General features: G+C 36.8%; 1 protein-coding gene across 3 annotated transcripts; it reads right to left on the bottom strand.

The window, feature by feature from the left end:
• Positions 1 to 238: 238 nt before the first annotated feature.
• nucb2b (nucleobindin 2b) lies at positions 239 to 12004 on the bottom strand. 3 transcript variants are annotated; one of them, XM_028451370.1, is made up of 13 exons: positions 11855 to 12004; positions 10634 to 10787; positions 10325 to 10432; positions 10114 to 10246; positions 8228 to 8331; positions 6991 to 7176; positions 6689 to 6779; positions 6516 to 6574; positions 6343 to 6435; positions 3331 to 3420; positions 2290 to 2460; positions 1779 to 1833; positions 794 to 1136 (listed from the first exon to the last, which is right to left on the bottom strand). In XM_028451370.1, exons 2-13 carry the CDS (start codon positions 10769 to 10771, stop codon positions 1036 to 1038), a joined length of 1329 nt encoding a protein of 442 aa, XP_028307171.1. In that variant the 5' UTR covers positions 10772 to 10787; positions 11855 to 12004; the 3' UTR covers positions 794 to 1035. The 3 variants fall into 3 exon arrangements, with proteins under 3 accessions (XP_028307173.1, XP_028307171.1, XP_028307172.1); XM_028451371.1 differs by having other exon boundaries at positions 10634 to 10771; positions 11855 to 11990; XM_028451372.1 differs by lacking the exon at positions 1779 to 1833 and having other exon boundaries at positions 239 to 1136.
• Positions 12005 to 13392: the final 1388 nt, after the last annotated feature.

The raw sequence follows: 13392 nt of genomic DNA on the forward strand, positions 1-13392 counted from the left end.
TTTAAGAACTTGAAACCACCAAAATGTCTCAAACCACTATTCTCAGCTAAAAGCTAAATTTGATTGTAATAGCCGTGTTTTAAACTCTAACATGTTACAAAACACCTCAACTTTGTATACTTTGATTAAAATTCAAGTTCGACAAGAATCAACAACTCTACTTTATATCCAAATGCATTAGTTTGCACCTGTGAAACTGTGGTTTGACTGCTGCGTGCTTCACAGACAGATGTTACACTTAGGAGCTCATTCTTTTTATTGAGGACATTCAGACATAGTGCAACATTTTCACTCACAGGGCGCTGGATGGACAGATTTGATTTACTTTGTGAAAGTGACCTAGGAAAATAAATGATTCTGGCAGGAAAATGTGATGCCACATCATCACAGTGGGCGGCCTGTCTTCAGTTTAATAACTTTGTGATGTGACAATCTGCAATGATGTTCAATGTTGCATCCTTGACTTTAATTTGACTGTTCTCCCTCTCAATGTGGCATAACTGTTTTAATAACTGCAAATAAAATTATAATAAATAAATACATTATTTAAATAAGCATATGATTAGAAATATCCTTACTGTACAAAACTAGCTATAGACAATTGTCACTAATGCTGCAAAATAAATTAAAATTGTTGTACAGCTTAAAGCCATATGTGTCAAAGGAAATACTTCCTTTTTTTGTATAAAACAGCTGATTTTAAATAATTTTCTTTTGTGTAACATTCATCTTTCTCTCTTTAAAGAATTAATACTTTTTTCCAAGTGATAGAATAAGTGACACAGCTCCAGTGTACAAGAAACAAAATGCATTCAGTTATGAGGCCAGCTGGCCTGCCTCCAAGCAACAGTTCTTGTTGTAATAAGAGATCAATTGATAAAGGAAAAAAGGGGCCGATTGTCCAAAGAGAATTTTGGACTGGCTCCTTTGTGTCAGCTCTTTCAGACAAACGGTAAGAGGAATCATTGGCACTAAATCTGAAGCCTGAAATCAGACTTTCAAACTAATTAATCGTTTGGTCCCCAGTGATGTCGGCTATGAATGTGAAGCCTGCTGCTGGTGAGCAGACGGAGCTGGTTGATTGTTTCCTGGTACCAGTGGTGCTGGTTCATTTGCATTCACAGGAGCTCCAGTCTCTGCAACAGAAAGTTATTATGGATCACCGACAGGGTGAGGAAGTCATCATTAAACAGCCTACATCTGATTAAATTACATCAGGTATGATGGTAGTAAAAAACAAAACAGAACACAGTGATATGGAGCTCATCTTATTTTTAATTATTTAGATTTTCACTAAATGAGTTAAAGTCTGGATGGGCTTGAACAGATATGGAGGAATTACGCTATGGATGGCTTTAAAAGTTAAAAGGTGGATCTTAAAAATCAATAGAGAACTTTGATATGTTGGGAGGAAGAAAGCGGTCGGCATTAGAAAGTGTTATTCTAGTACAAATGTAGAGAATCTCCATTTTAGAAACACTTTTAATCCCAAAAGATTTAATGAAAACCATGATTTACTTTCTGCTAAACATCCAGTGGGGGAGGGTGGAAGTTAGTTTACTTAATAAGTAGAGCTAGGAGTCATCTGCGTGGCAACATAAGTTAATATGTTTTAGTGGTAAGACATGAGGACATGAGGTTTTATGTGATGGCACTTTGCAGCGTTGTTGTGAAAGAGCTGAAGCTGAACAAACCTACCAATCACAGTGGGGGTCATATGGCTCCCAGGGGTCACCTGAAATAACAATCACTTCACAATCCTCACTTATAACACTTACGTTTGAGCTCAGCTTTGGCATTCTGGGCTTTAACCCTTTCCATTTCCACCATTGCCTGCATGGGTAGAAGTCAACAATAGCACACATGCTCTGAGATACATTGATTACAGCTACTTCTTCCTCAGGTTTGGGTCACGGTGCAGGATCTAGACCAGTGGTTCTCAAACTTTTTTGGTTCAAGTACCCACTTTCTCTTACTTCTGAATCCAAGTACCCCCTTTGTTCGACTACAACATTCACACTTTTTAAAGAATCTCTTTTTGTAAATAAGTGCAATGAAACAATGATTTAGTGGCTCCTAAAGAGATTTATTCCTATTGTTTTTATCATTTCCGATCATTTCACGCCCGGGGTGGGACCAAGACTGACCCTTTATTTGTTCATTTTCCACTTTCTCTCTCTCTCAAGTATCTCCTGTAGTGCCACTGCGTACCCCCATTTGAGAAACACTGATCTGGAGAAGTACTGCAGAAATGAGAGAAATAACAAGTGTTTCCTGATTGTAATTCACCTGCTGTAGCTCCATCTTCTGCGAATTCAGTTCCTTCTCCTTCTTCTCCAGCTCCTCCTTTTGTTTTTGCAGTTCGGCCGCCTTCATGCTGATGTCACTCGCCTCATTCGCGAGCTGTTGCTCAAACTCCCTCAGCTCCTCCTCTGTGTAAAGGGGGTTCTGATCTAAAGTCTGAAGGAACAGAGAGAGTTACAAATAATAACTCCTATTTTGGCAATTGAAAATTGGCAATAATAACCTGTATTCTATAAGACTGACCTTGACCTTATATGACCTCGAGCGAAGGTCAATGTCACACATTGAAAGGAAATGTTGTTCAATGGTACCAGTCTGATTGCTGTATCTCAATTTGTGACCATGTTATAGGGAATTTTTATTTCATTTTATTTTTTGGTGACGTCATGAACTTTGACCCTTAACGATCTTTTTACTGGTAGGTCGTACAGCTAAATAAAATAATCCACTTGAGATGAGCTTTTCATAAATGTAAGTATCAAACTTGTACAATAAATATTCATAGAGATATGGAAAATTTAGTTTTATGACATTTTGGGTCCAAAAAAGGTCGACTGCACATTCTTTTTTTTTTTTTTTAAAGGATTTTTTTGGCTCTAGTGGCCTTTATATGACAGTTGCTTGATAGGAAGGGGGTCAGAGAGAGCAGGGAATGACACGCAGGAAAGGGTCCCAGGCCGGGAATCGAACCTGGACCCGCTGCAGGTGAGGAACTATGGCCTCTGTACATGGGGCGGGCGCTCAACCCACTGAGCTAAACACCACCCCGACTGCACATTCTTGACATTGTCCCTATGAGATGACATACGTGTCTTTAGTGCTGCATTAATAGCGTGGGAAGAGTTCCAGGTCATTGGAGTTGTGGAAGAAAAATTATAATAACTATTTTTTAGGTTGTCTCAAAGAAAGCAACATCAGAAACAAAGAAGCGTTTATAAAAGCTATTCAATCAATGCAGCCAAAATAAAGATTGACCAAAACTACCATCTAACAACTTCATTGTCTAACTTTGTCTTTTGTTCTTACCTCCCACTCTTCTTTTTCCTGGAAGTTATCGTCTTTGGTGGCTGCCATGAATTCACTCAGTGAAACAAGTCTGTCTTTATTGGTGTCCACCTGAATATCAATGAAATGTAGACCTTCAGTTAAAATCCTTCATCTTTCATCAGTGCTGGATCATTAAAATCAGATCTTCATGAAACTGTATCAGACATGTTGGTGGCACTAAAGAGACACTACTGATACTTCACTTCAGGGATGGACTGGGACAAAAAATTAGCCCTGGAATTTTCTGTCCAGACCAGTCCACTACATTATCAGTGACACCATGCAGAAGCTGTTATTAAGTCACTGATGCTCAATATGTGGCTCTTTATGTCTTAAATTTAATTATTATTCCCCCAGAAAGTCTTAAAAGGAGAAACTTTTTAACCCCTTTTTACCCGTATTCTTTGGCCATTTTGCAACTTCCTTCATCCCATTTTCAAAAATGTGACACTTTTTTCAGATTTTAGCTCCCTTTTGCCAATAAATATCCATTATTTCCTCTTTTTTGTGCATTTTTACAAGTTCATTTTGACACATATCCAGTTTTTGTCTTTTCTTTAAATTTTTGGCCACTTTTCATCCAAATAAGCTATAAATACCAATGAATACCACTTGATTCACATTTTGCCTCTTTTTGTTCCAAATTTTTGCCCTTTTTCACTATCATTTGTCACATTTTTTCCTTTTTTCACTATTGCTTGCCACATTTTGCCCATCTAAGCTACCCTTTGACTTTACATACAACCTGCTTCCTTTACATTTGCCCATTTTTTGGCATCACTTGACTGCTTTTGGCCCATTTTAGTCACTTTACATTTTTTTCATGCCAAGTTTTTGCCACTTTTGGACCATTTTTGGCCATTCAGGAGAAGAATGATCTCTCCCTTATGAATGTTCTTGTGTGTGATTGTATGTTTGTGTTGCCACTGTTAATGACAGGAGAGCTGGCCATGGAGTTCCCTGCAGACTATTGTTATTAGGCTGGGAAAGCATCAATCTCCCACTGAATCTAGTGTGGATAAATATGTATCCAGATTCCTCATTCCTGTTCCTAGGATGACAAACACAAGGAATCCCTCCAACTTAAACCTACTGTCTCAACAATCAAATGCATCACATCAAAGCCGACCAATCAGATTAAAACGTAATGCACCGTGTAGGGCTGAACGATATATCGTTATCGTATCTATATCTAGATATGAACTTTCAAGATATGAATATCGAAAAAAGTAACGATATAGACGATATAGATTTCTCCTCTTCCCGCTCGCCCTGCATACAACTCTGGCAGTTACAACAAACATCACTTTAACGAGTGCCCTTGAATGCACCGCTAAGGCCAGCGCGCACACACGACAGAGACAGCGGATAAATTAAAAAGAAAGAAAGAAAGAAAAAGAGTACGGGAGATAATGCGGCCGGTGGCAGTGCAGAATCTGATTTGGTGCCAAAACATAGATCATCCTCCATAATTTAGAGGTATTTTGGATTCAGAAAGGACGATGTTAACCAGAGTGAGGTGTTGTGCAGGTCGTGGTTCGGACGCTGGACAAGCGTTATAAAATACCATCCCGAACACATTATAATCAAGTGGCCATTCCGAAACTTTATAATGAGTGTAAAATGAATGTTGAATCCGTGCTCCATGATATTGATCATTTCGCCACAACCACGGACCTGCGGTCGAGCCGGACAACCGAACCTTACATTAGTTTAACGATCCATTTTATTACTACAAACTTCGAACTCCAGACCCGCTGTCTGCAGACATCATTCTTCCCCGGGGAGCATACCGGGGATAATATAGCGGAGGAGATGAGAGGTGTGTTAGCAGACTGGAACTTGAAGGAGGACCAACAAGTTTGCGTAACGACTGATAACGCATCGAACATGATAAAGGCTTTGGAGGTGAATGGTTGGACGCGCCTTCAGTGCTTTGGACAAAGGCTACACCTGGCAATAGGTACGTTTTGCTATGTTTATTTTTATTTTTTAATTACTTTCAGACAGAAAGAGGTAGATGTGTGTGTCTGTGTGAGAGAGAGAGAGAGAGAGGAAACAATTTGCATTATTATGTGGTTATTTAGCTGTTGTAATATAATAATTAATTATTTTGTACATCTATTTGGCAAAGAATATGTAGAAGTTGTGCTGCCTGTAACTACCTCTGTTCTGTTAGTAGCAAATGCATTTTCTGTATACAGTCATGTGATCTTTTGAAGAATATAAATGTTGTTGCACTTCAATGCACTTTCAATGTTCCACCAGCTGCTGCATTTGTTATTTATTGTTAAAGCAGAGCTGCAGTAAAATGTTTGATTTTTAATTTATTTTTTCATAATTTATCTTAATGTTGATGACTGGCAGTGAGTTCTTAAAAATAAAACTGCACTTTCCACATTTTTTTGTATCATGATGTTTTTATTTTTCTGAAAAATGCCTGGTTTTCATCGAACCCGTTGTCATATCATATCGTATCGATATCGAGATATCTGGCATGAAAATCGAGATATGAAATTTTGTCCATATCGTTCAGCCCTAGCACCGTGCCAAAACAACAGTTATTTTCTCAGTTTTAGAGTTAATAAATGTAGCTATACTTAGAGCCCAATAGCCTTTTTTTTTTAATCCATTTGTGTTAATTTTTTTTTTTTTTTTTTAAAGAATTGTATATTCATTCAGTTTCCTTTTTATGTTTATATACAGTATGAGATGTTTACTATATGCAAGGGAACTATGGCAAGATTAATTACCAAAAATAAAACCTCTGTTACTGGGAATGGGCAACTTCTGTTCTAAAGGGCGTCATGCATGTCTTCCATATTGCTCAGTTTGAAGTCAGATGTGAGTTTTATTAAATATTAGGTTCCTTTACGTCATGCAGAGGCTTAAATTTAATATAGCTTTGAAAAAACTAACCAAAAAGATGCATTTTACAGCTTAGGATAAAGGTTTCTTACACGCAAAGCTTCAAAGAAGCAGTTTGCTCACCTCATTCATAACATGTTCTCTCATTCGCAGTCTCTCTTCCTCCATTGCAAGCATGTCATCCTCTTCATTGGCAGGGTTGTATACCTTCTCCAACTTTAAAGAACAGATAGATTTTACATTCAAGATATTTAACATCTTTCATCACACCTCTTCAAACATACAGTCATACAGACCTCTTTAGTGAAGAGAGACTCTAGTTCACTTTCATCAAAGAAGCCGTCTCCATTGGTGTCTGCAATATACATTGTCGCACTAGTTCAAAGTTTTAAACCTCAAGCGATAGAGGAAAGTCCCGCGAATGCAGTGAAAAGGTGAAACATTTGAAACAAACACGGCATCTGGTTACCGTGTATTTTGAAGAACGTCTTGGCGTCAAAGTCTTCAGGATCCAAACCATCTGCCTCATGCCACACTTCTTTCAGCTGGTTCTCACTGCCCTGTTCACAACAAAAAGGTGTCAAGTGTTTAATAGTTTTTCTTCATTGTCATCTTTACAATAACTTACAAACATTAGGTCTCGTCACAAGAGCCAAAATGTCTGTAATAAAGAAGCTTATAATAAACAACAACAACATGGGGTCGTTGTGTTGTGGTCCTAATAGAAATCTCTCCGCGGGGCAGTAAAGCTCCATTCAGCAGTAAACTTACAGGGTGATTGACTTTGGGATGGTCGGCGTGTTTCTTTCTCATCTCCTCAAAGTGCTGCTCCTCTTTCTTGCGGTCCTCTTCGCTCATGTTCCTCAGACGTTCTCTCCTCTCGTGCTCCTTCATCATCTCATATCTCTTGAACTCATCATGGCGGTCCTTGTCAAAATGTTCCAGGTCATTTGTCGCCTAAACACATATAGGCAAACGCTTTAGGAGGTACAGTAGGTTTGTGCTTTGACCGTAAAGCAAGTACAAACATACTGTACTGTAAAGATGTTGGAAATTGGATGTTGCATAGCAGTTTTTAACATAAACCCAATATATTACCTTTCCCCAGGGTTGCTACAGCTTCAGACAAATTAAATTCAAGACTTTTTAAGACTTTTTATTGCCATTTGAAATTAAATTTAAGACACACTTCAAAGGGTTAAGGTACATTTTTTTCCAGTATCTAGTGCAGATGTGCAATTGGCGGCCCCCAAAGTAAACACACAAAAATACATAAAATGAGAGTAAAATACGCAAAAAAAAAGAGACAAAAATAATCAAAATCACTCTATAAATACACAGGATGACTACAAAAATAACCAGAAATCTAGAAAACAACAAAAATCCCAAAAATAAAAGCAACTGTTGTGATTGCACAATGTTACGGTAAATCATACATTTTTCTAAAAACAAATGTTACCATTTATTTTAATATGCGAGACTAATTACAATCATAAAATCATACTTATGTGTTAAAAGGTAAGACTTTTGAAACACTGATTTAAAACATTTTAATGAGAATTAAGGCCTTATTTTTAGATTCATGAATTTAATGCAGTTTCTTGTGTTTTAATTACAGATTGCTCCCAATAAATCATTGAGACAGCAAAGACTTTGACCTGTATCGTTTATTTATCTCTTAATAGACAGCAGCCACGTCAAATCCTCTCCACACCAATAATTTCACCTTTGCTTTCTTGTCCTTGCATTATAACAAGGACAAGAAGTACCGGTAAATATTTTCATGCAATTAAATCTACAATTCTAAAAAGCCAATCACGTTACTGCATATTTAGTGCATGAGCAGCACTGAAAAGCTACTCTTATAGTATGACACAGTGATGCTAATTTTCACTAATGATAGCCACAGGTATGTTCACCATGATTACAGGTGTGACTGTGATACAGCATAACAGGAGCTACAGCACCACAACTAACAAAAAATGAATAAATACACCGATTATTATACCGATTTGATGAGGCGGTCCAGGTCCTCCACTTCGAATGTGTGAGGATTCATGTGGTTTAGATGTTCAAACTGTTTGAGCAGGGCCTGGTGGTCCACGGCATGACCTTAACAGAAGGGAAAAAATGGCTGGTTTTACATATTATTATTTCTCCCAGTATAAATAAAAACGCTGCAAGAAAAACTGTTCAGGATTTAGATTTATCTAAATAATAAATGTATCTAGATCTCTAAACAAGCCCTATTGGCTAAGTCTCTTTAAAATATTTCCAATAGCAAACTTTCATATGATTGAACAGCTTTCATGGAACATTTATTAGTGAGGATGCAGGAGACACAATCACTATTTTTATCTGGTTTTTTTTTTTCCTTTACAGAATTTTACCGCATTTCAACTCCTTCAGCGTTTGACCGATTTTGACAATTAACATACCAAAACGTGTAAAAACATTCAGCACAGGGGTGTTTGTACTTTCGTGATTTGTAACTTTTATCAAATTTTTGTAATACATTTTTTTGTTCAAAAATGTTCCCATTGGTTTCAATTAGGAATTTGTAAGATTTAACGGCTTCAATTTTGATCTTCAGCGGTTCAGCCATTCTTCAATGGATTTCAACCATTCAACTTTTAAAATATTCAGCTGTTTGATGGATAATGCTAGGCAAATACCAATGCTTGGTAAATGCTAATGCTAGGCTAATGTCAGCTAATGGTGTTGCGAGTGACAAATTCTTTCATGGGCCTGATAGTTTCAGATCCTTTCCACACATGTGCGTAGACTTCGTCACTTCCTTCACTTGCAATCCTTATGACATAGCTGCTGAGATGTGATAGTTAACACAATACACAACATTGACAATCAAAAACCAAACAGAAAAAAAGATAAAACCCAAATCAAATCAGAATTCACTCAAAACATATATTTCTAATAGTTTTTAAATAGCAGGGTTTCAACCTTTTAAATCGTACACAAACTGCCGTAAAATAGGCCTACCGGATGGAGACGCATTTCGCACATGCGTTGAAAGGATCAGGCCGGGAAAAGATTGGGTATTAGGTATTGCAAGGTTAATGCTAGGTTAATGCTAATGCTAGCTCATGCTACTATTAAGTTAATGCTAGGCTAATGCTAATTTTAGGTCAATGTTACACTAATGCTAGCAAATGTTAATGTCAGGCTAATGCTAGTTAGTGCTAATGCTAGCTAGTGTTAATGCTAGCTTATGCTCGCTAATGCTAGTGGTAGTTTAATGCAAGGTTAATGGTAATGTTAATGCTAGATTAATGCTAATGCTAATGCAGTGTTCAATGACTTGGGCCAGCACCGGCATCCTCACTTGCATTTTCTTCAGGAAAGGCAAATATTCTAGTTAAAACAGTTAAGCTGCACCTATTGTTTGTAATTTGGCACCTGCCTCAGCATCGTGCCGACAGTTACTGTGCATAAATTAGGTGAACATACATAAAGCTAAATGAGAAATACTAAATTGTACACAAATCTGAAACTTAAACTTTCTGATTATTGTAGTAATATTCACCAAGTTACACTCTAACCAATAAACACACAACACCTCAGATTAGTATTTTTCAGATATAGGAGAAAAACTACAAAAAAAAATCTCTTTGGGCACTTTTTTTTTTAAACTTTTTATAATTTTTAAGACTCTCATAAACCAATGATGAATCTTCCATCCTTCATCATTGGTACAAAATCAAACCTGCCTTGTTTGAAAGTAGCACTGATGAAAACAACAGCCATCAGTGCATAATGTTGTGTTTTGTGACTAAGTGCCATCTTGTATTTAGAAGATGACCCGACAGCTGAACACTGTTTCAAACCCTGTTGTGTAACATCCAGAGCCAAATCGTTAAGATGCCAGTTACTCACTGTTCCCCTCCTGAAGGTCATGTTTGGCTTTGAGCAGCGTCCTCAGCCTGTTCATCTCATCCCTCTTCAGCTCATCCAGCTTCGTCCGTAAATTGTGGTGAACAAAGTCCAGCTCTTTGGAAAGTTTGCCTTGCTGAAAGTCAACACAATGGTTTCAACATGGGGTTCACTTTGTGGCGCAAACCTTGCAAAATATCTTGTGAAAGTGAACCTTGATGTCGTCGATGTTTGCATTTTTTAGCTTTTCTTTGAAGTGAGGGTCCTTTTCAAGGTACTCAATGACTTCCCTGAGGTAGCGGTCGTAATGCAGCCCAGTGTCCTAATAAACACATTAAAGCTCATGTTTAAAGCCAATATGAGCACATTTTAGTACATTGATTAAATATTTTTAGTTGTCCTTTCTGTGGATGACATGGACAATAGTTTGTGCATGTGGGTAGGTCTTAATTGTACTTTGTGTAATAATTAGCCTTAAAAGAAGGGTTTTAATGCCTAATGTGTGCCTGTTAGGGTGACTCACAGCACTCATGGGAGGATCCAGTTCCTCCTGTTTTGGAGTGTCTTTGGCTTTCTCTACACTGATAGGCACTGAATGGATGCACTGCCATAAACTCAGTAGAATTAGCCCACAACGGGCCACTGCGTCGGTCCTCAGCATCTGGATGAAATAAAACCTAATCAAATTCAAGCACAGCGTTAAAATCAGACACAGAGATCATTATATATATTATAATTTTTTTTAATGCTGTATTTATATTTGTGGTGTCGAATGCCATGGGGTGCCGATTGTAAAGTTGGGCATGCTAAAATAAACAGCAACCTTTTGCAGCAATTAGCAACAAACCCTGTTTAAGAAACGTATGTGATTTTTTTCATTACTTTGGACCAGATTTACAGCAATGTTTGAGAAATTTGGGATATTTACATTTGTCGTAAAAATTATCATGTCAATTTAAATCTAAATGTTAAATATTACATCTAAATGTTTAATCTAAATGCTAAATGTTTAATATAAATGTGGCGCGCAATCACTCCGTCTGAATAGACCGCGAATAGCTCTCATTCGCGTCAATGAGAATTTCTTTTTTTTCTATTCTTTCGGTGAATTTGCATACTAGCTAAATATTTAGTTTCACCTGTGACATTTAGATTCAACATTTAATTTTTAATTTTTAGATTTTAGATTTTGATTTAGATTTAACGTAAAAAATCTTTTACAAAGAACGTAAATATCACAAATTTTACAAACATCGCTGTAAATCTGGTCAAAAGTAACATTAAAAAAAAAAATCACATACGTTTTTTTAAACGTAGTTTGTTGTTATATGTTGTTGTATTTTGTGCAACAATCAGCGCACCATAAAAAGCTGCAATCATAAGAAAATAATATATACTTTTTAAAAATTACACCAATATTGATTAATCTTTGGATCACGATGAAAGGGCTAATCCTACACGCAACAGGAGAAATGAGTAGCATTTAAAAGCAGGACTACAGGTTTACTATTATAACTATTCTGTCAAAGCCTTCCACTAGTAAAACACGCAATCCCTCCACAGACACAATCTGTGCATTTATTTAAGCAGCGGTTTGTTTAAAGAGGATCATATTGCGAGGGTGGCTGCTAAATCATACCCTAATGATAAACAAAAACTCCACTACCCAAGCTGTCTTTTTGCTATTTACATGGATGAATCACGGCTTGAGTGAAACAGCATTTAGTGATAAACAACTACTTACTCAAAGTGTAGCTCTCTGTCTTTCACTGAACCGTTTACCTCTCCAAAGTGTCAGACTTAGGTTGTTTACAGCTGTCATCTGTCCACCGCTACTACAAACCTTCTCCCTACACAACCTACAGCAAGGGGGGGAAAGATTCAGATCACCATGGCAACGCCCCGCCTCCAGCCACCTGCATTGGACTAATGAAGCCATATTAGACGCTGATTGGTCAGTGTGGTTGTCAATCAAAGTATATCGACCTGTGGCTTATGATGCGTTGAGCCAAACCGTACGTGGCGTACAGGCAACTGACCAAATAGGCGGAGTCAGTTTGTGACGCATTAAAAAGCAACGTCACTGTAAAAGCCTGAGACACATAATAAATAATCATTGATCATGATTAACATCAATTCACGTTAGCACATTGCTATCGTGGCAAAGAGCTAGGAGAGATAAGGCACAGTTGTGATTATAATGTGGATTTCCTGTTTTAATTCTCAATATTAGTCTAATTATTGAGCATAACCCAGCGAACAATCAAAAAATAAATCCCAGAACAATCTGTAGGCCTATTTGCCCAACTTAAAAAATAAATGAAAATAAATGTTTCCATGAGCACCAGGTAGTGATGTATCCTAGTAGAAGGACTGTTACTTGTACTCAAGTACAAGTACGAGTATGTCATCCATAAAATACAAGGACAAGTAAAAAATAGCTCTGAATTCAATTCAAAATCTTAAAATGAATGCTAAATTTACTAACTCTAAAACGGAGGAAAATAACCATAAATGAATGCTGTTTTGGCGCGGTGCATTATGTTTAATCTGATTGTTCCGCTATGCACTTGATTGTTGTCTTGTCCTTTCATTTTATTTTATTTTTATTTTTGTTTTACAATGTCCGTTGTAAATAATAATAATAATAATAATAATAATAATAATAATAATAATAATAATAATAATAATAATAATAATAATTTACTCAGTAACGATTAACCGTTATTGAGTAAATTATTATTTTTTGGGTGTAGAAATGTAACAAATTACTTTCCAAAAAAAAAAAAGGCAAAAAACAACAACAAAAAAAAAAAAACATACTTTAGTACAAGTAAAATTACTGATTTAGAAATATACTCCAAAAAGTACAAGTACCCATAAAAGCAACTCAATTACAGTAACGTGGGTACTTGTCCCAAATAACAGCTCTACATCAAGGTTCATTGTTTTTATCCTGAATGTCTGGATTTTGCCATTGAAAAAAGTTATATATTCTATGATAAACAAATGTGAAAGTACAAGATGAGATGTTTTGAAGGGGGTGACCTTATTATGGCTGTGTTGTTGCCAAGTTTGGAACATTGTACAGTTTCTCTGTAATTCATCAGCAAGCATTATTTAGTCCACACGGCGGTGCTACTTCCATTGTAAAGGTTTGTGAGAACAGACCCAGGCGGTGTATCAAATCTAGTGGTTTGGCGACTAAACAATGACCTTTCTCAGACAACCCCAGTGATAGCAGACGAACACAGCAAAATAGATAAAAAATAAATAAAAACA

The sequence above is a fragment of the Gouania willdenowi genome, chromosome 6 (genome assembly GCF_900634775.1).
Source record: "Gouania willdenowi chromosome 6, fGouWil2.1, whole genome shotgun sequence".
Lineage (NCBI taxonomy): Eukaryota > Metazoa > Chordata > Actinopteri > Blenniiformes > Gobiesocidae > Gouania > Gouania willdenowi.

Excerpts from the sequence above, each read along its gene's own strand:
- nucb2b (XM_028451370.1), bottom strand. The coding sequence starts at position 10,771 with ATGCTGAGGACCGACGCAGTGGCCCGTTGTGGGCTAATTCTACTGAGT. Across the intron at positions 10,433-10,633 it reads TGGATCCTCCCATGAGTGCT|GACACTGGGCTGCATTACGA; the intron begins GTGAGTCACCCT and ends TGTGTTTATTAG. Across the intron at positions 2,461-3,330 it reads AGGAAAAAGAAGAGTGGGAG|ACTTTAGATCAGAACCCCCT; the intron begins GTAAGAACAAAA and ends CTGTTCCTTCAG.